Here is a 25,845-nt window from a genome sequence, read left to right as displayed (position 1 = left end):
GGGTGCGGAGGTGATGGAACCTTTTTTCACGTGCTGTGGGACTGCCCAAAGGTTCAGAGGTACTGGAGGAGGGTGGTGCGGGAGATGGAAGAGGTCTGGGAGGTGGAGATTCGCCCCGAAGCCAAGAGGTGCCTCCTCAACATATGGGAACCAACTGACCTGCCGCTAAAAGGGAGGATCTGGGTGACGCTCGGGCAAATGGTAGCAAAAAGAAACATTGCCAGGCTCTGGGGCAGCGCTGTACCACCGAAACTCTCAGACTGGACCAGCGACATGGACTGGTGCATGCTGCAGGAAAAGACAGTATATGTGGCTAGAGGGTGCCCGCGCAAGTGGGTTGAGGTGTGGTCCAAGTGGAATGATTTTAGGGGGGGAATCTGCGAACCTCCTTCCATTGTGCAAGATGACCCCGGAGACGATTAGACCCGTGTTACCGCGACTCGGGGAGCTGGGAGTGGGGGGGGAGGGTGCTGGCTAGCTAAGGGCACACATAAAACGCAGTGCTGACCGATGTTTCGGGAGGGGGAGGGGGGGGGGGAGTTGGAAGTTTCGGCACTTTATGCCTCCTGGGCAACCTGACCAAATTTGTGATTGTTTGCTTAAGTCTGAGACAAGTAACATTCTTCTCTACCTCACGATACGTGTACACTCCTTAACGCCGCCGTACCTCCGGGTTGACGGCATGGGGCTGTGTGATCAGATATGCATCCAAATGTGTTTTTCGCGGCCGGCCCGCTGGGTTGTAGGCTCTTTGCTGTGTACCGTACTGTTTCAAATAAAGGTTTTCAAAACTTAAAAAAAAAAAAAAAAAAAAAAAAAAGTGCCATAGATAAGAATGGCCTCCAGATAATTTTGGTGGGAGATGTAAATTGTAAAATTTCTAACCATGCTGTTAGCTTAATTCGAGAGGTTAAAAAAGAGGAAGCTCTGCTAATTCCTCCTCTGCTTTTTCCAACCAAATTAAGAACTGATAAGAGATGGAAGATAGTACTTGATCAACTGAGGAATAATGATTGTCTGATTGCTAACGGGAGATTATCTTCTGATTCACACCACCATGCAGTATACTCATAAATCTCAGATGGGAGAGGCAATTTTAGATTATCCTATTGCTGAATATACATCATTCCACCTGTTAGGTTATTTGAAAATAATACTCTATCCTCAATGATCATAGATTGTTTGCATGTGCCCTAGAAACAAATACAGGCCCAGTTGTGTCATGGAAATTTGATGGTGCTATTTCAAAATGTAATTCAAAATCAGGTAGAACCCAATGGGATCCCAGAATAATAACTATTTGAAAAGACATTTTAGAGAAAGTTGATAAAGATTTTGACTCTTGGGAGGTTGATGTTTCACACTAATTTAATCAGTTCATTAAGCAGATTGTAATAAATTCTATTCGGAGGCCAATTAAGGCCCCTGTTAATTTTTTCCTATTCTTCAATTACACAAAGAAATACATAGATTGGTTCGGAAACAATTTACCTCTTTCTCTCATGAGAGAAACAGCTTTTTGTCCCTCTTGAAAATGCATAGAAGTCACCTAAAGTCAAGCTTAAAAAGACAAAATCTAGACCGCAGGTAGATAGGTCTAAGAGAAGCAGCCACTAAGAATAATATGAGAAGCTTCTGGGAAATGGTGCAGATGGCTGGACTGGAAGCATTACTGTCCCCCTTTACAAAAAGAGTGATCGCAATTCACCTGCTGACTACCGCCAGATTGCCCTATTAGATGCAGTAGGTCAATTTTTTTCTAGATGCCTGCTGGCTCAGCTTAATTCCTGGGCGGAGAACAAACATCCTGCTAGAGTAGACAGTTTTCAGGAAAAAAACATAGGGCTTTAGATAATATAGCTGTATTACAATTAATGAATGAGAAGTATGTGGTTAATAGAGGCTGTTCGGTATATGCCAAGCTCATAGACTTTGTCACAGCTTTTGATAAAGAGTATCGTCTATCGCTGGATATCCAGGAAGAAGTTCTTTGACCTCGGCAGTCCCGGAACTCTACTGCACTTAATTATCGCCCTCCATTCTGCTACGTGGTGCCAAGTCCTACTAGGTGGTGATTTAGCACTTTCTAAGACAATCCCAATGAAAAATGGTTTAAAGCAGGGTTGTCTCCTTGCCCTGCTGCTCTTCTATTTGTATATTTCAGATCTGCTTGATTCCCTCCCACAAAGTGTGGGCCTACCAGCTAATATTGGGGCCAAGCAAATATTATGTGTTCTGTATGAAGATGACAAAGTGATTTTTGACCTTACCCCCAAAGGACTTAATAGCGGATTAGAGGTATTGCAACAATATGCTGATGCACACTTTTTGAAAATCAATTTCTCCAAAAGCAAAATTCTCTGCTTTCAAGAAAAACACCAAATATGCTAACCATCTGTGGTATTTAGGCTAAGTCCTTCACCTTTTTGTGGAAAATTATGCTCAGCAATTTGAGTGATATAGACCACATCTCAAATAACGTGTGTAAGCCTCATTCTGAGGCTAAGGGACTGGGAGCATTTTATAATGCTGCTGGTGGAAGACACTTCTCTAATCTTTTATCTGTTTATCAAAATTCCTTCTACCTTATTGCATGCAGAGGAGCGCATAGATATAGCAAGATAGGGCTTTTTGAATAAAGTAGAGAGGTAGGTTTTCAGAGGACTTATCCTGTAACACCTTGGTATCAGTGGCAGCCCTAAAGCTAGAACTTGGTATTAAAAGAGCCTATGAACAATGTTTGGCCGGTATCATTTGGTAGGCTTCCTGCCTTGAGAAGAGTGAAGGATACACTCTAAGGTACTATATGAAAAAGTAAATCCTTGTGGCGAAAAAAGAAAAAACAATTCTACAGGAATTTCAAATCTGCCTTAGACTAGCTTGAGCTTAATCAAAGTCTAGTGCTCTCTCTTCCCGCCTCCCAAATAAAGACCTGCTTGAAAAGGCTTCGCTGGCTCGAAGCTTTTGCTTGGACAACAAAAGTTGTGGTAAGAAGCTGGAGGCTACCGTAGGATAAAAGATACCATTGTTATGAAAAAAATCCAACCGTATGTGACATGCCCCATGGGGTTAGACGTTTTTGGACACTTTTACGATTGGATATTTTCCCCTTAAATTGTTTAACATCTAAATGGTATGGAACTTCTGAAATCTGTGATCTGTATCAGAATGGTGTAGAAGATCTGAAGCACGTTTTGTTTGCCCTGCCCTTTTACTGCACCGCCGTGAACTGTGTAGACCTATATTTTTTTAATTGTTGGTACGATCGTCCTCGGGAGCCTTACAGTTATTGTTTGATGCCCCTAACAAAACGTTCTGCTGTAAAATTTGTAATTTTAAAAAAATGCTTTTTAAATCTATATTGACTTTAGTATGAACACTGGATTAGTGATGCTAATGTTTGTTTGACCTAATTAATTTTATTGATTCTTTGAATGCCATTGAAAAATGATGTTTTAAGTTTGAAGTTGAATTACATTGCTTTGTGTGGACCTCCTCGGATTTCCAAATCATGAAAAAACTAGAACTTGACTTTACCTATATATTTATACGTACCACAAAATGTTGAGAAAATGATTCTCTTTTTTTGTCACAAGAATATTTTATTCCACTATTCATGCTAGGTTCATGTTTACATCAAAGTGTTTTCAAAATAGAAGTTATGTCTTTCGCACACGAAGTTTAGAATAATCCCAAATATTTTGCTTCTCTGTTTAAGGTCTGATATCCTGAATCCTAATGGGTGTCCTAGTGAGATACGTACATAATAATAGTTGGAGGATGGGCTTCCAGGTGTCTTATAGTGTAAGCACAAAATAAACTGGAAACTGAAGACAAGTTTTTAACCCTAGCTTTGATGAATGGACTAAAAGAAGAGTGTAGTTTTATTACAAGAAATGTGGACATGTAGGCTACATTTCTGCTGAGTGCAGCGCTGTACATGGTTTTACAGAAAGTTTTATTCTGGCAGGTAGAAAGGGCAATGTTAGTAAAATGGTGTTTCTGTAATTTCATGAAATACAATATATCATTTGTTGATGGATACATTTTTTTTTATAGAACTAATGAACAACTATGTGACCAAAGAGGCACAGAGCTGAATAGCCCCAGCATATAACTATTATGATTCGCTCTCCTGGACTAGGTAACTGCTCCAGGTAAACAAGTACAGTTTAACTGTTCATGGAGGCACTATGTATTTCACGGTAACTCCTTACGAGATAGCCGACGTGTGATCCATCTAAAAACAGACGTTTTCAAGGTATCTGTGTAAGTGCCCTCCAAGATGGACGTCGACAGAGTACTCAACTCAAACAGAATATTCTTGACAAATGAATACAAGTACACAAAGTTGACAGAAGACCACCAGGGTATAAGTGCTGAGTCATGTAATGGCTTAATTTGTCTAGGCAACAGGTATTGTCCATCCCATATTGAATCACAATCAGAAACACAAAGGAAATCATCGAGTCCGATATACTGAATGTGCATAGTTTTATTTAAGAATCCTATCTGACTTCTGACGTCAAAATGGGTAGATAACAATACAACAAAATGTACCTCTGAATATGATTTTTATTAGTCATTTGTCTTTCTGCATAATTTGACTTTTCTTACCACATAATTTTGTCACTCCTACTTCTTATATTTAGTGGCAGTATATTTCCAGTGGGCCTATGTATAGGCATCCTATACTCCCAAGTGAATACAACACAAAGCAACAGATAAAAAGTAAACAAAGATTTTTAATTATTGTATACCTGAAATTCTTCACCGGTGCCTCCAATCATGTCTCTGAACATTTTGCTAGGATCTGGGATCGGAGGACATATTAAAATCTTGAGCCTTTGAAAAAGAAACAAAGTTTCAGATTAAGAATTATTTTTCACAGTTATGAGGTTCAACTCTGTTTTTGACAGGAGCCTGGTTAAGATCCAGATTCAAAATCAAGCTTTTTCACCCCTCATTCAAAGTCACTTCTTTGTTGCCTCTTTCACGCACCTTATGCAGTTTCACGTTTTTATTTGGTACCTATTTATGTCTTCTTGCTTAAAGCCTCAAGAAAATGCTCTGCGTGCACTGCCCTAGAGACATTCACCTATTCCTCTGAAACTAATAAATAATAGTGGCATTGCCAGGTGCTTGTTTGCAGATGATAGATGGGCTTGCCCAGAAATGGCAGTTCCCTTTGCAAATTAAATTATTTAATTCGTAATTACCACTGGAAAATGTACGACAGATCACAAAATAACAGTGCACAGTCCAGTCAGCAAAGTATAGATCTGAGATATTCAAAACTGTATTTGAATGCAGTACCTTTTCAGGAACACAAGGAGTAGTATTGTGGCAATTGCTGCAATTAATGGAATTGTGATAAGGAGAATGTAACGGACCGTCCAGTCGTCATCAAGATGTTCACCTAGAAAACAAAATATTAAACTTAAGCGTTTACTTAATATTTCCATGACTCGAAACTATGCTATTCACACTTGAACTGTCCTCTATGTAGGTCACCATGAAGTTGTGTCCTGAATTTATATTTTCAGAGAACATTGTGGCAACAGATGTAGTCCTTCTGTTTACACTAATGTGACTGTCACGCTAGGACATTTGATGTCGTGGACCCGCACAAGTAGAAGGGGGGGGGGGGCAGGAGAGACGCGGGTAAGGAAGATTGACAAGAGTAACAGTAGTAACACACCTTATCAATGAGACATTTAAAAAAAAAAAGTGTAGGTCCTGTGATGTCCATCTGTTTGAGGGCAAAAATAGTTTTTGGAGAAATTCCTTTTGTGAAAACCAACTACTTTAAGTACCACTATGCAAAGAGAATCAAAAAAGGCATAGATCATATAGTGTTTCCTGTCTGGTAAATGGGTGGGACGAATAAGACTACATTCTCTCGTCTGCTACTTATTTCCATGTTTTTAAACCTTTGACAAAGCCAATCAGTCTGGCTTTGATGTCCTTACTAAAATAATATAGAAAAATCTACTGAAGTGAATCAAGTTTGCTTTCTGCATATAATGGGCATCTGTGACCGAAAGAAATGAATGTGTGATTCAATGTAGTCTTGAGAAGTACATAAGTTCCTCGTGCAACGCAAGCCAAGCACTCGATAGGAGACATAATGGTGCACTAAACAGCGAAAAGCATGAGATGAAAAATAACTACTGATAAGGGTGGAGCCAAATACCACTCTATGCATATTTTAAAGGGTAGGTAACAGATCACTTAGAAAACTGTGCTTCAAGCCAGGCCTAAAACGATCTTTCTATTTCATGAAGGTACCTCTACCCTACACCTCAAGAGCTGGAGCTCAGCCTGTGTGTATTACTGTAGCAGTGCTTGCATAGTGCATTCCCAGCTAATTAGAAACAGATTAATGAACAACGGACCAAAACCCTGAACTTTAATTGTTTAGAGTGAAGCAGGTAACGGTAAGGGCCACTGTTTGTGTGTGTGTGTGGGGGAGAAGGTGGAAGCTTCTTCAGATGTGGTTACAGCTTCTTTCTGAATTGCAGAAGGGCGAGGGCAGAAAGGATGTTGATGGGGATGGTGTTGGGAGTCCCTGGGTGCAAGTATGGAACGGCCTACATCCTGAGCTTTTCATTCTTGCACGTCTACATTTCTCTGGTGGCTATAGCCTGTCTTTTGGTGTGCACTGTCCGCTTGAGGTGGTTAGCTTTTTGATCAACTATGTAGGGGTATTGTTTCTAATGGCTTGTAGGTGATACAGCTTGTCTTAAAGGTGATATGGAGGTGGCAGGGGAACCAAGTAGGTTCTTGAGCATTGTGGTGATGTGGCCTCTTCAAGCCCTTCATTAAATATGTCTCAGTACACTTGAATATTACAAGTACTGAAAAGTTTCAAAATCTATCCATAAAGACACCTCGAACTCCCTTGTCTGTGAGTCATGACCAACATGAGAAGAGAGTCCAATCTATTAGGTGAATCACTTATAGTGATTCCTTGGCTTCACCTGCTCTGAACAGTTCTCTTGAAATAAGAAGCAGCTACAATTGCTCTCTAAACCACATAGCTAGGGTTCCCTGGTCAGCTTCATATCAGTAATAATATTTGTTCCCTTCTTCCTAAAAGACCAGTGCCTTTGTCAGGAGAACACTCCCTTGAATGTGCAAGTTATGCTTTTTTAGTGAAATTAGGCTTTGCCAACCTCGGTATCTCCATGATCACTGCATGCCGCATATGTGGAGAAACATATGTAAACTCCAGTAGGTGAAAAAACGAGATTATGGGGCAGAGTATGGCTAATCCGCTCTGGTGAAAGAAATGCAGGCTATCACTACGCAGATTGCATCACTTTGTTCACTCCTAGCTAGGGCAAGGATCTAGGCCAAACCTATTTTCTTTAAAATGGGGCCTACTAGAACATACCATAACTAGCTTTTCTTTTCTATTGGTGTTCTTAACTACCACCCTGATATGCTTCATCAGGTATACATAAAGGGGACCTCGCCAGTGGTTAATCTGAGCCGAGGGTTGCCGTGGGGGGGTGAAGGGGGGGCTTATTACTAGGGGCCTGCACTTATTTCTCCTCATTTGACATTTCCCGAGCGCAAGAGAGGGAAAAACACACAAAACAGAAAGCTAGAGGCAGAGTAAGACAGACAATCTGTCACCAGGGGAGAAATGAGAAGTGTTAGAGTGAAGTGCACTCAGGATTATGCACCCTCAGCATTCAGCACCCTGACATTTTATGGCACCTGCAGAGGGTGTCTGAGCAGCTCTTTGGGCACCAGCACGTATTCTTTTATAAATAAAGCACTGGACTCCTCTATGTTTTTATCTCACGATTTTGCACAATCCATTTGCACAGACCATTATGCTTCTTGTGGTAGCAATGTCCGTCTGTATACTATCATGGAAGGATGTTTACGGACTTCAACGGCTTTGCCTAGCGGGGCCTAGCGGGGACTATTGAGTCATTACAGTGTTTTTTTACGAAGACATAAAGGTATATCAACTGCACAACAATGTATTTTTCCACGCTTACAAGCAATCTACTCCCTCAACACAAGCAAGTACCAGTCTCCAATGATCAGGGAATAACAGAGTTTACCATTAAGAATACACAAATATTACCTATGTACTATAACACTATAATGTTTTCTTTATAGTTAATCTTATTGAGTTTGCAGATTAGGATGAAGATATTAGCATGTATGTGGGTTCATATGCCTGGAAAAACCTTACTGGAATCATCAGGGGTGACATAGGAGTAACAGTTGAATGCAGACGCTGTGCAGTCATTACACCAGTTTTGTACTGATAAACGATCTCCTTAGAACCCCCATTAAACGGTCAGTGATATATGTGGAGCTGGAAATCCTAATTCAGAGAAGCCGAAAACACCAAAGTGGTGTGTCTAGGTCTTCAGCTATTTTCATGGCCCCTATCCAGTGAATTGGTGGGATCTTCAGTGAATGCCAACTCTCTTCTCGCCCAGGCTTTCTGTAGTCCAAGTTATAATTATATACAAATACTTTTTCCCCTCATAACTAGATACAAACAGACAAAGCCTGTACTTTGCACAAGTCTACACATCCATTCTGGTAAAACTTTGCATTTTGTGCTTGTCGCACTTTGGAACCTCTGCCAATTAAAGAAGAAGCTGCGCATATTGAGCACTTGTGTTTAACTGTTGAGAAGATAATCACAGTAAATGCTGCACCAGCTTTTTTTTTTTATTTCACATTATTGAGATTCAGTATCAAAATATCGAAGTTATTTTCCCACACCCTCTGTATTATCACATCAAACAATGTGTACTATAGAAACATTATACATACGTAATTTCCCCAAAATGATTACTCATCAAAATAATTATGCACACATTTATTTATGTGGACCTTCCTATCTAGCACCATCATACATACAACCGGCACACCTATTTGCACATGGAGCGCCCACAAGGACCACAAACCCCGTACTGATCACCCCCCAGAAACACTCTGGAGCACTCCTGCGATCGTTCGACCCGGGATGCCTCTCCTCCCGCTGCTGCAGCACTGCTCTGCACACCACGGTAGGAGCCTTCACCTGCACCAACTGCTTATTCACCTGCAACAATCCACCCACACACTTCACACAAGCACCAGCAACATCATCATCATCTACATAACCCAACAGGCCACAGCAAGCCCGCACCTCAACTCTCACTCACATGCACGTTTCTCAACACACAATCCCGTAAAAACACCCAAACCAAATCTGGGACCTACTGACCAGCGACACGCCAGACCTCCTCTTCCTCATTATCTCCACTTCGGCACCGACATCGCCACAGCAATCCCAGTTGGCTATAAGAGCATTCAACAAGTCCACCTCAACAAGTCAGAAGGAGGACTCGCAATTGACTTCAAGAACTCTATAAAGTGCTCAACGTACATGGAAAGCACTACCCTATTCATGGAACACCTGCACTTCAAGCTGCATATCTCTGAAAACGTCATCCTTAATAGAATTCTCATCTACCAACCACCCGGCCCATGAGCTGCATTCACCAGCCTCATCACCGAATTCATCACCCCACTCACCATAAACTCCAGACCCTTCATGTTACTCTGGCATCAACTTCCATTTAGAACCCAGAACCGCCCCATGCTCCACTACACTCCTCAAAAGCCTGAACAACATTGGACTCACCCAGCTAGTCATGGAACCAACTTACATCGCAGGACACAATCTAAGTCCATTTTTCAAACAGCGACAGCATCAAATACATCTCTACTTCAATGCTCACATGGACTGACTACTCCATCATTCACTTCCAAATCAACACACTGCATGCCGACACACCCACCAGTGTCAGCCTAACCAACCACAGCTGAGACAAAATCTCAGAAGCAGACTAGCTGAAGGCCCTCAGCAAGGACCCACCTAAAATCACGAACAACCTCAACAACAAGATCTCCTACTTGAACAACTGGATCAAGAATTGTGCAGACTCCCTCACACCCAACATACCAAAATAAGCAAAGGAGAACCAACAAGCTCTAACAGCTGCAAGGAGATCTTGTCGATTGTCAAGAAATTCACCACACACTCTGCCTCCATCAACAGTATCACCCCCTCCCAAAACCTCTGCGACAAACTATCTGACTTCTTCCATATCAGAATCGCAAACATCTACAACACCTTCACACATCAACCAGACTCCAGAGATCCCATCTCCAAACTGCCCTTCACCTTACAAAATGGCCACCCAAACGAATGGAAAACTCACAAAAGAAGATACAGAGAAGCTCATGGAGACCATCTATTCAGAAGCCCCAACAGATCCATACCCCCACCATAATAACAACCTTGGAGGAAAGCCAATCAGCATCGTCCTCACTTCCATCACATCCACCACTTTCCTGGAAGACGGGAAACAGGCAGTGATCAACACCCTCCTCAAAAAGCCATTGAGCAACCCAAACCAACAAAGAACTTCTACCCGATCTCCCCGTTCCTCTACCCAGCCAAAGTGATACAGAAGGCCATCAACATGTAACTCACAAGCAACTGCAAACAACACAACCTACTGGATGGCACTCAATCATGGTTCTCAAAAAACACAGCACCAAAACAAACCTCATCGCAGTCACTGACAACATGAGCACCATCATGGACCAAAGAGAAGCAGAAACTCATCCTCCTTGACCTCTCCACAGCATTCGACACAGCACACTCATCAGAAGACAACAGGAGATCGAATACAAGGACCCAAACTCAGCTGGATCTGCTCCTTCCTCATAGGAAGAACACAAAAACTCAGGCTCCCTCCCTTTATATCGGAGACTAAGAACCTGATCTGCGAAGACCCCCAGGGATCATCTCTCAGCCCAACCATATTCAACATCTACCTGACTCCTCTCGCCAGCATCATCCATTCCCAAGGCATTACCATCATCTTTTTCTCCGACAACACCCAACTTTTCCTCTCCATGACAAACAAGACAACCACCACCAGAGCTATCTTCACCAATTGCATGACTTTAGTAGCTGAATGAATGAAGACCAACTGCCTGAAGCTCAACTCTGGTAAGATGGACGTACTGCTTTTCAGAAACAAGACTGCTCCATGGGATGACACCTGGTGGCTGACAGAACTAGGGCCAACACCATCAACCACGACAGAAATCTTGGGATAACCTTGGACTAAAAACTCAACCTGATGGCAAAAGTCAACTCAATGAGTATTGCCTGCTTCCACGTCCTACGTATGCTAGAAAAGATATTTAAGTGGCTACGAAAAAACACCAGATGAACCAACACTTAAGCACTCATCACAAGCAGAATCGACTATGGCAACGTAGTCTAGGCCGGAATTGACAACCAATTTGTATACAGGCTTCAAACCATATCGGATTCTGCAAGACTCATAGTCCACCTACCTCACCGCACCCACATCTCACCTCACCTCCGGGAACTCCACTCCATCAACAGCCAATTCAAATTCCTCATGCACACCTACAAAGCTCTGCACAATGCCCGACCAGCATACCTACACAACTGCATACACTTTTAAATGCCTGCGCTCAGCCTCACTCTTACTTGCACACACCTGGCATTCACAAAAGCAGATCAGGAGGTTGACCATGTTCCTACATCACACTGAAAGCATGGAAAGCCTTCCCACAACACATCTGAGCCTCCTCCTCACTTTTTGGGTTCTACATGAAGCTGAAGACCTGCCTCTTCAAATAACATCATGGGGACAATTATCAGCTCACAGCAAGGCATTTAGGGGCCATACATAAAATAAAATTATAAATGGTTAAGAAGTAAATTATGTTTTTATTTTATATCTTGGTGTTCTGAGATGTCTAACTGAAGTCACTCAGAACCCCTTGGTGAAAACATACCCGTTATTCACTGTTATTCATCATTCTATATATTGAGGATGAAAAATGTCCCTTATAGTCTATTCTTACTCTATTACAATAATAATAATGTGTTTATTACATAGCGCTGAATATCGCTTTTCAGCCATAACAGCTGTTAATTCTAGCCCATTTATGGTACTTAATTTACCAACCTCATAAGGAAGGAAGGCTGAGTTGGCCTTCTAGGGATTTGAACACATGACCTTCTTATCACCACTTTTGACAGTGACAAACTTTCAAGTCAGTAGCATCCAAACAATTCAAGATCTGCAGTATGTTTGACATCTATCTGTCCATTTGTCAACGACAAGCGTTTAAGACATTAATATCCTAGCAATTCAATATCTACACACAGCTTTACATCTGCAATGCTAATCAATAATAATTCAGGAAAATAGAAAATGGCAATCCTCCTAATCCACATGTCAAAATGACAAATTTAAGAGTTATTCAAAGATATTTAACAACCCTCAAGTTTGTGACCATATATAACTTTACAGCCCAAACCCAGATTTGTGAATATATCAATGTACCCAATGAAATAAGTTTAGAATTAAGAGTAGAATATTTATCTGGACATTACACTTTTCTCTGAATGAAAAATGATAATAGTCCACAGTTTACATGCACAACTTTAATAGCGGTACAAAAAATACAACAAAATGTTATTCAAAAACGTAGCACGTAGGTGCGGGGTTTATGCCTCCGCCTCTCCTACACCTACCTGGCGATCTCCTACATATGTGCGGAGATCTCCACATCAGCTGTGGAATCTTCCAATGGTAACGTAACAGGAAATTTAACTTCTTTTTATTAAACTAAGAACAATATTAAACATATTTTTATGAGAAATATTACTGTACACTAATTTTAGATATGTGTTTTAAATATAGAACCCAAGTGAATTAAATATGTATATCATTTAAATATAATAAATTTAAATGATTTTTAGAAGTTTAAATAAAAAAAATTAATTTCCACCTAAAGTAAAAGAATATAATTTGTATGCATTTTTTTATTAAAAGTGACGTGTAGACTTATTTACAAGAATTTAATTATATTTTAATAAAATGTATTGCTGCACTAATTTGTAAATGCAAAAAAGTAATTATTTTATAATTTATTAAATACGCACTATTTTTATAAATAATGTTTTACATTAATTTATATTTGTAACTATTTAACTGTTTTAAATAATTTAACATTATTTCCTATGGGGTTTTACTTTAAGTCCCTAATTCCATTATTTTCTAAGGAGGTGGTTGAAATTAAAGTTATTGATCGTGTGTGGTGCTAGATTTACTCCAGCTCTGAGCTGGACTACTTTACTACTGCTTGGGGTCCCTTTTTAATAATAAAGAAGTTTATATAGCGCATGGTTATACTACCTAGTATGTCCCCGAGCTGCGATACAAATGGACAGATCATAAGAGGCAATTTATCAGTCTAGCATGGCTGCATAAACCATAGAAGTGCAGTTTCTGAATAAGTATGGGCTTACTCATTTGTTGGTGGGTCCTCCCTGAACCCCTCCCCGACTTTACATAAACCCCATTTTACAGCCACTCTCCTGTGTCACATGTACGCGAGTGAAGACACCGCACTCGGGTGGAGATCTCTGCTCATATAGCTATAGGAGAGTCAGAGACAAACTCCACTCCTAGGTTTTTTAATAGCATTTTGTGATACTGCAAAACGTACTACAAAATGCAGTTCATGAAAGATCTTTGCACCATCTCAGTGACTAGGTGAGAGCTACAGGTACCTTCCAAAGGTTTTGCCTTACCCCTTTCTCCGATTATAAGAAACTAGTTAATGTGAAATCTTTGACTATTAGCCTCTTTTTCTCTCTTGCTGTAGCTCTCTTAAACTTTATTAGTCCATTATCCTCCACATACAAGGTAAAGAGGATGTCATGATTGACAAGATCACCTACGTTTACTACTATAATAATTCATGGAATAGTATTTCCAGGGTCGGATTGGCAGTAGTGACAGTTAGTCATTTCTCCAGGAGGCTGGAAGGGTGGGGGCCGGTTTTGGAGCAGTGGGGCCCTTTTTGTTACTGGGGGCTGGTTTTGCAGCAGTGCTGCATTGTCGACCCCAGTAATGAAAGCAGCAGTGCTGGGGGCCTGTTTAGTTAAGCAGGAGTGCTTAACACTTGCACCCTCACCCATCCCCTGCCCCCTGCCCCCTGCGTCCGGTCCAATAATATTGCCCGGGCTGCTTTGCGTTCTCAATTCGGCCCTGAGCATTTCTGATAATAAAAAGACTTGTAGGAACACTTTTGCTGCTAAATCATTTTTAGACGTGTCTAAAGTACTGTTTCTTTCTTTAGCTTAAACTTTTCATCCCTAGAGTCTGAATATTACTATTTATATTGTTATGTCGGCTTCCACAGATCAGGGCCTCTAAACAACTACTGCTTTTCAGTTATTTCATACTTTGCTATTAATCATCTGGTACTATTTTTAAGGATGACAGAGTGATTGACCTTGTTGTCACTATAAATAACACAACTGTTTCAGTCCTATTCTCACAAGCCTGTTGTGAAACCGCTTCACACTTTTCAGGTTAAATGGCACTTGACTCCTAACTCAGCTGGACAAACCATATCCAGATTTTAAGATTGTAGATACTGAAGGTAAGTGTAAGGTATAGCTATTGTCTAGTAGCTTGATCGTTTTTGGGATTTGATTGTTCCAAGAGACATAGTGCAAATTCATCTTGAAATAAGGATCCTTCTACTGATCTTATCAATCATGCAACCTACGGTAGATTGATCCTCGAGCAGACGAACTGACGAGCTGAACTAAGATTGTAGGTCTTCCTACCTTTCTTGGGTAGCCCAATGTTTGGATCTAACACGATTCCAATCTAAAAAAGTTGGAAACGCTCATCAGCAAAGCTGTAATTCTCTACCATCCATCTTCTTGTGATATCTGAACCCCTGCCTTCAAGCAAGGTCAGTGATTCTCAAGTAAGCATTCTCAGTTGGTGCTTGCCAATGCTTATTATCTTTCAAGATCAGACTGCTTTAATCTGCAGCTCTAAAATGTATTAAACATTGTAAGAAATTGGGTACCTGGTTGAAGGGGTATGAAACTCTACTCAAGCGGCAACCACAATCCTGGTCAGGGTAAAGTCACAGGCAAACCACAAATTAACCTGTGCTTAACCCTCTGGTAGTTTGGGAGAAAAGCAGTCAGGTTTAATAGAGGCAATGTGTAAAGTATTTATGCAGCACTGCAAACAGTAATAAAGTAAAACACAACAGAAGAAAAATGCCACCGCAATTTAGAATAACAGATTAAACTTTAATAAATAGTTTAAGATCAAAATATCAAAAATCCAATCAGTAGAACCGGAGATAAGCAATTTTAAAGTTTTAAGTGAAAATAGCTACAAAAAGCAAAAAGCACTAACCGACTGCCAAGGAGCATGGCTAGCAACCCAGTTACGCCCGCTGAACAAAGTACCTTAAATTATTGATGAGCATTGTGACAGCGGTTCTGAGAAGCTTTGAGATCCTGCGTTGTCGTCCAGGAGGCTGTCGACATGGGGCTTGCAAAGCAAAGTCCTATGTTGAAGATGCAACATGAATTGGCTGGTTCCAAAGAAGTTGCAGGACTTGCAATATTGAATTCAGCATCGTTGTCAAGAATGCCATCAACAAGGGACTTGCCATGAAAAGACCTGCTTTAAGGATGCGTCACGCAGCGGCGGTTCCGTGAGGCTGCGATGGAAGCCCTGCACCGGGAATGCATTGTGGAGCAGGTTCTGATGCGGAGATTTAGGAGGCGATGTGTCACGCTGCGTTGGTTCTGCTGGCACCACAGCTCGGCTAGCACAGAACTTTCAGGACAAATTCCAAGGGTCCAGGACAGGGGTGGCACCATTTGGAATGGCAGGACTCACAGCTCTTGAAGCTGGGTACAAGGTTGTTGGAGCCTCTTCTGTCTCTGAGGCTCTGATCAGGAGGACAGCCAACTAGCCCTTGCAGTCACTCTGGTGGTCCTGTGTTCAAGATGCATGTCTAGTCCTCACACAGGCTAAAGGCAGCAGGGCAGCACAGCAGGACAGCAGAGTGACAGTACTTCGGGAGGCAAAACAGCATAGCAGTTCTTCTGAGTCTTCCACAGGTCCAGATGTGTACTGATGAGTTGGGTCTGAGGGTCCACTATTTGTACCTTGTGCCCATTTTGAAGTAGGAGAAAGTTGTAAAGGTTTCCACCCCCCTGAGGTGTCAGGTATCCCTGTCTTCTCTGCCTTTGCCCCAGCTTGTCCGGGGACACAAAAGACTAGTGACAAACCCTTTGTGTGTTCAGGCAGGTCTTTGTGATGCGCCAGTGTGGTAGGTGACAACTCCACCCCCTCATTAAGTCAGAGTGGCCCATCCTGCCAACACATATCTTCCTTTGCCTCAATGTCTGGGAGCAATACACAAGGACCAACAGCTTGCTACACCAAGACATGTGATCCAGGGTAAGGCTGTAGGCACTGAATGGGTATTACAAAAAAATGATAACTTACTAAAAGTGGTGTTTTCAGAATTGTAATAAAAAATCTGACTCAATTGTTAAAGAGGACATTTGTAATTAGAATTCTTTAGACACCAAACTTGATCTGTCAACCTGATCCCACATGAAAGGTATGACTTATTAAATATACTAAGGAAACCCAATGTTATCCTATTGGACATGTAAGCCTTGCAGTAGCACAAAACATATTTAAGAGTTTTTCACTACCAGGACAGGTAAAACTTAAAAGTACATGTCGAAATTTTTAAATACACTGCACCCTAATATCTGGGCAGTTCAGGGCCCACCCAAGGAGTGACCTATATATGTTAATAAAAATGAATTGTGCCTTGCAAAAGGTTGAAATGGCAGTTTAGAACTACACACACAAGCTGCAATGGCAGGCCTGAGACATGCTTTACAGGGCTTTGTAAGTGTATGACACAATCAGTGCTGCAGGCCCACGGGTAGCTTTTCCTTTGAAGGCCCTCAGTGCAAGGGGGTATCACTTAACTAAGGACTTGAAAGTAAATTAAATGTGCCAATTGGATTTAAGCCAATTCTACCATGTTTAAGGGACATAGCACAAGCACTTTATCACTGGCTAGCAGTGGGAAAGTGCACAAAGTCATAAGGCCAACAAAAAATCAGATCAGCAGAAATAGAAGGGCTGAAGCCAAAACGTTTGGGAGAAGACCACCTTAAGGCTGACTGTTCTAACAACCATTATCTCCTGTTTCAGTACAACTTCACCTAATTTATCCATGTTTGAATCAGTCTTTTAATGTATTCTCTATGCATTCAATTATCTAGATGAAGGGGTGTGTTTTGAAGGAGGCGAGGGTCTGGGTGACCTACCTTTAGGTGAGTCCAATCATTGCTCTCTAATTCTTAGAGAGTAAAATCTGAGCCCCCTACCACCTGTATGTTAGCTAGAGCCTAAATCCATCTGTGGCAAATGGTGCTGGCAAATGAGAACTCTAAGATTGTTACCCCTTAATATGGCCGCTTTTAATTAATGACGGTAGCTCTCTCTTTGCCAGACTCATAAAATTAAAATGTCAGTGGCTCAGCTATCTGTAGAATTGACAGGTAGCAACTCCTTTACACTGTCTCAAGTACTGTGTGCAATCATCTCCAGTCAATAGTCTATTATTTATTATCTATTGAAGAGATATGAATCCTTTGCCAGAGCACAGACAAAAATAGGAAATGGCGCAAAAAACAAGTAGCAACAAGCCCACAGAGCAACCAAATATTTGGTCAGATGTGGTCAGCCATGAAAAGAAAATAATAATAGAAAAACATTTCGTAAAAGAGGGGGATAGTTGTGCATATTTTGATAATTCACACAACAATTCTGTGGCAAAAAATAAAGGAAAAAATGGGAACGACCATACATGTTTTGGGAAGCAATCAAAAGACATGAAGCAGCTGAGCGGATGAAAAGTGGTGAAGAATAAAGTGGGAAAATAGAAGATAAGGAGGGGCGAGAAAACTGATAATCTTAAACATAGAACAAAGAAAGTGAAAGGAAACAACAAGAACAATTAAGATACAATATATTTGATAAAAATACAGAGAGGTATCTGAATTCTCATCAAGTACTCATATACATTACTGCCAGTCATTGGCAGTTATACCGCCCATGCATCAACATCACATACTGGGGAGCACTACCATATGCAAGAGATACACAAATAGATGTCAGGCTAGGCCTCTAGTTGCCAGGGTAAGCCACAAGAAACCTGTAACACCCACCCAATACTAGGGGAGGCTATAATTTACAAGGAACTCCACCTTGTGCCAGATATGACCCCTTATGCCTGAAAAGGAATTACTGGGCACCAAGTGTTAGCAACGCCTTCCCTATGAGATAGCCAAAATATGCCAAAGGTGGCCATAAGATATCACTGGTGGCTACCTTCCTTCTAGGATACCAAACATAAAGCCAGGGATTCTCACCTTAATTCTAATGGTGGGAACATGACATCAGGAAGTTCAAACTTATGCCATGGACTGCAACGCTATGACTGGAGAGGTAACCTTATGCGACAGAAAGCCAGCTTATTTCACTAATTATGACTCTATATCACTTTATGCCAAATAGGGCACCAGATGATTGGAATCTGTAACTTTGTCACCAGAAGGTAGCAGTGGCACCACATGCATACATGCCCCCCCACATACAGACTCCAACAACTGCACCTTCTTACTCATAGTTATATGCAGTCAGGCACAAACATGACCACAAAAACAGAAATGCTTCCACTAACACAAATACACACACATGAAATATCCCTTGCATCGGATGGCATGTTTGCCATGTTTCCTCACCTCTTTTGGAGTACCGCTTACCCTTTTTTTACCCCCAGGTAGGACCACTGGAATTATGTGAATCAGCAATGGTGGAGTTTGCTGCATTATTATCGATTTGCAGCATTTTTCACATAATCCATTGTTTGCTATGAAATATGCACATTCTAATAAACAAATTTATTTCTAGCTCAAATGGATCAAAAGTTACTAAAAACAAGGTGAAATGTGTTGCCATGCTGTGGAAAGCCCTTTACCAAGGATCACTGGTCAACTTCCAGTTGCTTATTGCTGTATTTGGGTATGCAACTGCTACTAATGAGGTCAATCTTCACCCAGACAGCGTTCGATATGTGTAAAATTGGCCAAATAATGAAGTAATACTCAGTAGCAGCTGCTACCAATCGGGATGGGTTGTGAAGCAAATAAAAATTAACCTAGTCCGGCCGGCCACCGCCTCTCCTCCGTCCTCTTCTTCCTGTCTCCACCGGCAGCAGGATGCTCCCCATAGCCAATCACAAAGCTGCAATGTAGCATTGTGATTGGTCTGAGCGCTGTGGTTTGGTGCTCAGACGGGCACTGGGAGACATTGCATGTTCGTCACAAGGCTGTGTAAAGCAGGCCTGGTGGGGTAGATGCAAAGTGCACCAGACGGTCTGGACGGCTGGAGAGGGCTAGCCAAGCAGTTATGCGCACTTAAGGAGATCAAACCACTTCTGTCCCTTCTCTAGCCAGCCCCGCCCACCCCAGAGCCTCTCACTACAATAGGAAAAATAAAATGACAATAATGACACGTTATTATCATTTTATTTTTTCTTTTGAGCAGTGGGGCGACGCTCCGCCGCCTTAGCGGAGAAGCTGCCACTGATAATACCATCACAAATTGCGTCCTGTTTTGCCACATAATTTGTCTGTTCTTGCAACTTAATTCAGTCAAATCACAGCATAATTTGGTCCTTTCCTGTTGTATAATTCCAGTGGCCCTGCCTCTAGGGGGGTGGGTTGAGTCTACCAGGAGCCCACCTTGTCACAGGACAAGCCTAGAACTAGCAACCAGGGAAGCTGATGAGCTTTCCTACGCAGGGAAGATTGAATCGGACGGGTGCTTCATTGGGCCCGCACCCAATAGGCAGTGGTGACAACAGGGAGAGGCACAAGTAACAATGTCCGCATTGTGCACGTGACACCAACCAGATCCCTGTATCCCTCTTCGGCTGAGGTTAACAGTGCTTAGAGCAAGACTTTTCTCACGCTGTGTATCACCAAAACAGATCGTTTGGGCAGTGGATTAGTGGCTTTAACTCCGGTCTCTCTCTTAAACGCAGACAGAGACACGGAGACACACTGCACATGCAAGCTTGGACAAACATGTAGATTCTCCACACTCACAGGCATGGTGTGTGCACGGCTCTACTCCATTTCTAAAGTCTCTCTGTGCAGAGTGACTGCACCTTAACTGTATTCTTAATACCTCCTCCCTCCTTCTTCCTTTCCTTCCCCCTTTCCTTGGGGAGAAGGCAGAACGGAGGGATGAACTGCCATGGCCCTCGACCCTAGGAAAATAAGGAGGCAGTGCAAGTGGCTGGAGGGCATGCAACCTTCTGGATAAAGGAAGCATCGGAGGTTTGCAAGAGGCAGCAGGTATAGTGTCCTTGTGTAACTCAGGGAGCGGTTTGTTATGAAATTGACACTTGCACTAGCTCACTGTACTGTCAGGCTGCAAATATTGTAAATATCAGGAAAAAAGGACAGCAACAATATTATTCAATTCTTGGTTATATGGTTATTGTGGAATTTCCTATTTAGTGGATTACATTTACGTATCCAAGCAGATTGTGTGTAATAATTTATTTACAAAATCATAACTATTGCTAGTGTGATTTTTGACAAGTGATTAAACGATAACAGTTGGGGATGCAGATTTATTTTACTGTGCACATCAGTGTCATAAAATAATGCATCAAAACAAATAAGATTTAAATACGACGAGAAAATAAACCCACCATGCCATTACATTGATGAACGCAGCCCATGAAACTGACCCTGATCTTGTGAATGCTGAGACAGCGCAGAATGACTCCGCATTACTTAATCCTGTTCCTGGAAATCATAGTTTTTCAATACTTTTTTTTTATCCTCAGCAGGCTTGTCTGCCAGCTGTGTTCCTTCCGGTAAACCATTTCCAGATGAGAACCTTCTTATTACTGTTCTCAAAGCAAATGGAGCCCTATACTCTAAGAAATAAAGGCACATAGCCATTTTTAGGAACTGCCCAGATTGCTGTTAGACAAGATGTCTCAGTGAGTTCATGTCTCACTGAAGAAATGCAGAGTGACTTGCAGATCAAGGGTTTGAAAACCGGCAAGGGCAAAATATTTCTTTCATAGGTGTGGGACCAATATATTGTATTCAACTTTTTTATCAGCAGTAGCATCAGTTATTTGCAGCGTTTTGAAATAGTAAAATTGATGTATTGAGTGCTATTTAAAAAAAAGTTGTTTTCTTGACGTGACACAATTGATTTTCAGTTTCTTTGAGCCGATATTAAAGCATTTCTGAAATCATGACTATCACAACAAAGCTGTATGAAATCTATTCAATAGGAATTGAACTATATATATTTAAGTATTGGGGTCTTATGGGAGATCTCAGGGGGATCAGAACAGCCGCACGTGGGCGGAAATGGCGGAATTTGATTCAGTGGAATTACATTGCAATTCCGTGAGATTCTGTGGAATTCTGCAACGGGGTAGAGAGGGCATTTAGTGCTATTTTCATAGCGTAATATGGACTCTCACGTCCAGATATGGATGCGAGGATGCTTTTTGCGCTAAGAAATAGCGCTGCCTAATACCAAATGCACTTACAGAGCATACCCCTCGGTGCCTTTACATACTCTGCAGTGAATACTGCAGATATGTCGAGGCACCGAGGGCTATGCACTGCTGTTCATACCCCTCGGTGCCTTTACATACTCTGCAGTGAATACTGCAGATATGTCGAGGCACCGAGGGCTATGCACTGCTTTTCATACCCCCCGGTGCCCGTACATACTCTGCAGTGAATACTGCAGAGTATGTAAGGATGCTAAGGGATATGCACTGGTGTGCATACCCCTCGGCACTTAAACATACTCTGCAGTGATTACTGCAGAGTATGTAGAGGCACTAAGGGCTATGCACTGATGTGCATACCCCTCAGCGCCCTTACATACTCTGCAGTGAATACTGCAGATATGTCGAGGCACCGAGGGCTATGCACTGCTGTTCATACCCCTTGGTACCTTTACATACTCTGCAGTAAATACTGCAGATATGTCGAGGCACCGAGGGCTATGCACTGCTGTTCATACCCCTCGGTGCCTTTACATACTCTGCAGTGAATACTGCAGATATGTCGAGGCACCGAGGGCTATGCACTGCTGTTCATACCCCTCGGTGCCTTTACATACTTTGCAGTGAATACTGCAGATATGTCGAGGCACTAAGGGCTATGCACTGCTGTTCATACCCCTCGGTGCCTTTACATACTCTGCAGTGAATACTGTAGATATGTCGAGGCACCGAGGGCTATATGTGTAAGAAAGGTATCCTCTAATTGCTTTTAGGTCCAAGAGGAGGTGAGAGAAAGCATATAAAGGAAAAACCTCTTATCTGACCTTTCTAATTTTTCAATAGTAGTCACTTATATGTTAAAAATTCCCCAGAACAACATTACATTGCAAGAACAAATTACTTTTTCATCTTTTTATTGTTTTATTTTTTATAGCAAAACATTCATGTAATTTCTTTTGACATGTTATTTATATATCATTTAGATATTTCCATGAAGATATTTCCACAGAGGCACCGAGGGCTATGCACTGCTGTTCATACCCCTCGGCGCCCGTACATACTCTGCAGTGAATACTGCAGAGTATGTAAGGATGCTAAGGGATATGCACTGGTGTGCATACCCCTTGGCACTTAAACATACTCTGCAGTGATCACTGCAGAGTATGTAGAGGCACTGAGGGCTATGCACTGATGTGCATACCCCTCAGCGCCCTTACATACTCTGCAGTGATTACTTCAGAGTATGTAAGGGTGCTAAGGGATGTGCACGACTGTGCATACCCCTCGGCACTTAAACATACTCTGCAGTGATTACTGCAGAGTATGTAAGGGTGCTAAGGGATATGCACAGGTGTGCATACCCCTCGGCGCCCTTACATACTCTGCAGTGATTACTGCAGAGTATGTAGAAGCACTGAGGGCTATGCACTGCTGTGCATACCCCTCGGTGCCCTTACATACTCTGCAGTGATTACTTCAGAGTATGTAAGGGTGCTAAGGGATGTGCACTCGTGTTACATACTCTGCAGTGATTACTGCAGAGTATGTAGAGGCACTAAGGGCTATGCACTGCTGTGCATACCCCTCGGCACTTAAACATACTCTGCAGTAATCACTGCAGAGTATGTTTAAGTGCCGAGGGGTATGCACAGCTGTGCATATCCCTTAGCTCCCTTACATACTCTGAAGTATTCACTGCAGGGTATGTAAGGGCGCCGAGGGGTATGCACACCTGTGCATATCCCTTAGCACCCTTACATACTCTGCAGTGATTACTGCAGAGGATGTAGAGGCACTGAGGGCTATGCACTGATGTGCATACCCCTCGGCACCCTTACATACTCTGCAGTGATTACTTCAGAGTGTGTAAGGAAGCTAAGGGATATGCACAGCTGTGCATACCCCTCGGCACTTAAACATACTCTGCAGTGATTACTGCAGAGTATGTAGAGGCACTATGGACTATGCACTGCTGTGCATAGCTCTCAGCACCCTTACATACTCTGCAGTGATTATTGAAGAGTATGTAGAGGCACTGAGGGCTATGCACTGCTGTGCATACCCCCGGCGCCCTTACATACTCTGCAGTGATTACTGCAGAGTATGTAAGGGCGCTAAGGGATATGCACGGCTGTGTATACCCCTTGGTGCTCTTACAGACTCAGAGTATATAAGCCTTATATAGTCTGAGGGCCTCATTTACTATGTTTTGGAGCACAGCAGCACAGCAGCACAGCAGCGCAGCAAGCCTTCCTGCTGCGCTGCCGTGCATCCAAATAAAACAGCAGGAATGCACCGTATCTACAAGATACAACGCACTTCTGTTCTGTTCCCCTGCGCCAGCATACAAACAGCAGCTGTGCGCCAATGCAGACACCCTTGTTCCATGGTACAAGGGTGCCTGCATTGCAGGGATGATTGTTTTTGCGCAGGAAGGGACACATTCCTGCACATAAACAATCATTAAAGGTGATTTGCTTCTATGTGCGTAGCAAAACACAGCACACATAGAAAGAGCAAAAAACAAGGAGAAATAAAGGTATTTCTCCTCGTTGCGCCACTCCTACGCCTCCCCGGGGAGGTGCAGCATTCTGACGCATTCCCAGGTTTACCACAATTTGTAAATCTGGGAATGTGTCAGGTTCCATGGATGTTATGTGGGTACCAGCGAAAATAAGGAACTTCCCTTGGATAACTATTCTTGCATTCACATTTATTTCAATTACCATTCCTTCAACACAATGCACACACCCTTATGTTTAAACCACAACTTTGAGACTATGTACATCCAAAAAATGAGATGTAGTGCTAAGAAATGTTTATTATATTATATCATAAAAAAGGGAAAAGTACTGGAAGTTTAAAATCAAGTATAGTACATCAATAAAATTCATACATCACAAATAATCCATTGTCTAATACAATAAGCACTAAGTGCATTAAAAACCACAATAAGAAAATACATTTTTACAACAAATTAAAACAATATAGTACAATTTCAAGGAAACCCTATAAGCACAGTTCACCATGAGCTGTTACATACAATGATCCACAATTTGATATAAAACAGAAGAACTGATAGGATTATTATTCCTTTTCCAGAAAATCCTATGGTTGGATTCAACCCAATAGGCGTTGACGCGTTTCGGTGGTGTATGAATCTATTTATCAACCACCTTCATCAGGACTCACAATCAGGGATTTACTCCTCCTTTGAGCAATATGTTGCTTTATATCATGATCGATATAAAGAAATCCACACTGTTAAAAACTAAGCGTGATAAGCATAGATAAGTATATCTGTAGTGAGTCTAAATGCACTAAGGCTGAGCAGCACTTTAAGTAAATAAAGAACCAGAGATGGTTACCTGAGTACCTATGGCACACAAGGAATCAGTGTAGAATAACCGAAACATTTTCTAGACAAATTAAGCAGCTGATAGCGGAGATAGGGAGTTTTGACACAGATAATGAAAGAAAAATAATCAATTTTGGGCTCACCTCATAACAAAGACAGATTCACTGAATGATTGGTACTGAAATTGTTAAAGCTCCTAATTATATATAAAGGAGGTATTAATGAGTTAAAGATCTTCCCTAATGTCCGGGAGAGCGTAGTGCGTCACTCAAGAACAATTAGATTGCCAAAGAAGTTGTGTACAGTTCGAGCTTTTTCTTTTTAATTGGGACCCTCATAAGGAGACACTTGACACCTTTCACATATACATTTAGGTGCAGGGTGGCACCGTGGATATGGGGGGGGGGTGGGTTTGCTGTGTTTTTCAGGCAATCAAGAAGGAAACGTAATCAACCTTCTCCGTGTCCGGGCCTTGACAATTAGGAGAACGCTCAAAGAAAAATATTTCCCCCTTTTCCCCCCATCTTGAAAACAGGCAGCTTATTATCCAAGTAGTCAACTAATCACACCTGGACTTTGGGGCTGGACTTTCACAATGCCCATTTTTTGCCTTGCCTGAAGACCCCATAAATGGATTAAGAATGTGCAAAACATAGCTGACTTTGTCATCCTCACTCACCATTTTGCCCAACTGTACTGGCCCCCTGTAACTGAAAGAATTTTCTTCAAGGCCTCATGTATGATCCATCCGGCCATTCACAACAAAGTCCCAGGTACATATGCAATAAATTTACTCCTTATGTTGCATCTCGCCGCCTGAGGTTTTCTTCTAATTCGGCCTTAGAGATCACTTGCTTTAGGCTCATGCTTGGCCGGATGGTTCTTTTCTTGTAGAGTTGCAGTGTTTTAAATTCCCTTCCTCT

General features: G+C 41.9%; 1 protein-coding gene across 1 annotated transcript in view; it reads right to left on the bottom strand.

Annotated features, from left to right (window-relative positions):
- Positions 1-25,845, bottom strand: part of IL13RA1 (interleukin 13 receptor subunit alpha 1) — a 241,844-nt gene that overhangs the window by 24,754 nt on the left and 191,245 nt on the right. Inside the window, exons 8-9 of the mRNA XM_085607889.1 lie at positions 5,317-5,419; positions 4,761-4,845 (exon numbers count right to left, since the gene is read on the bottom strand). Of these exons, the coding sequence (XP_085464015.1) occupies positions 4,761-4,845; positions 5,317-5,419 (188 nt within the window). The remainder of the gene's footprint in view (positions 1-4,760; positions 4,846-5,316; positions 5,420-25,845) is intronic.

The sequence above is a fragment of the Triturus cristatus genome, chromosome 5_2, assembly GCF_964204655.1.
Source record: "Triturus cristatus chromosome 5_2, aTriCri1.1, whole genome shotgun sequence".
In the NCBI taxonomy this organism is placed as follows: Eukaryota; Metazoa; Chordata; class Amphibia; order Caudata; family Salamandridae; genus Triturus; species Triturus cristatus.
Note: the sequence above shows the minus strand (reverse complement) of the source record. Positions and strands in the feature narration are given on the sequence as shown.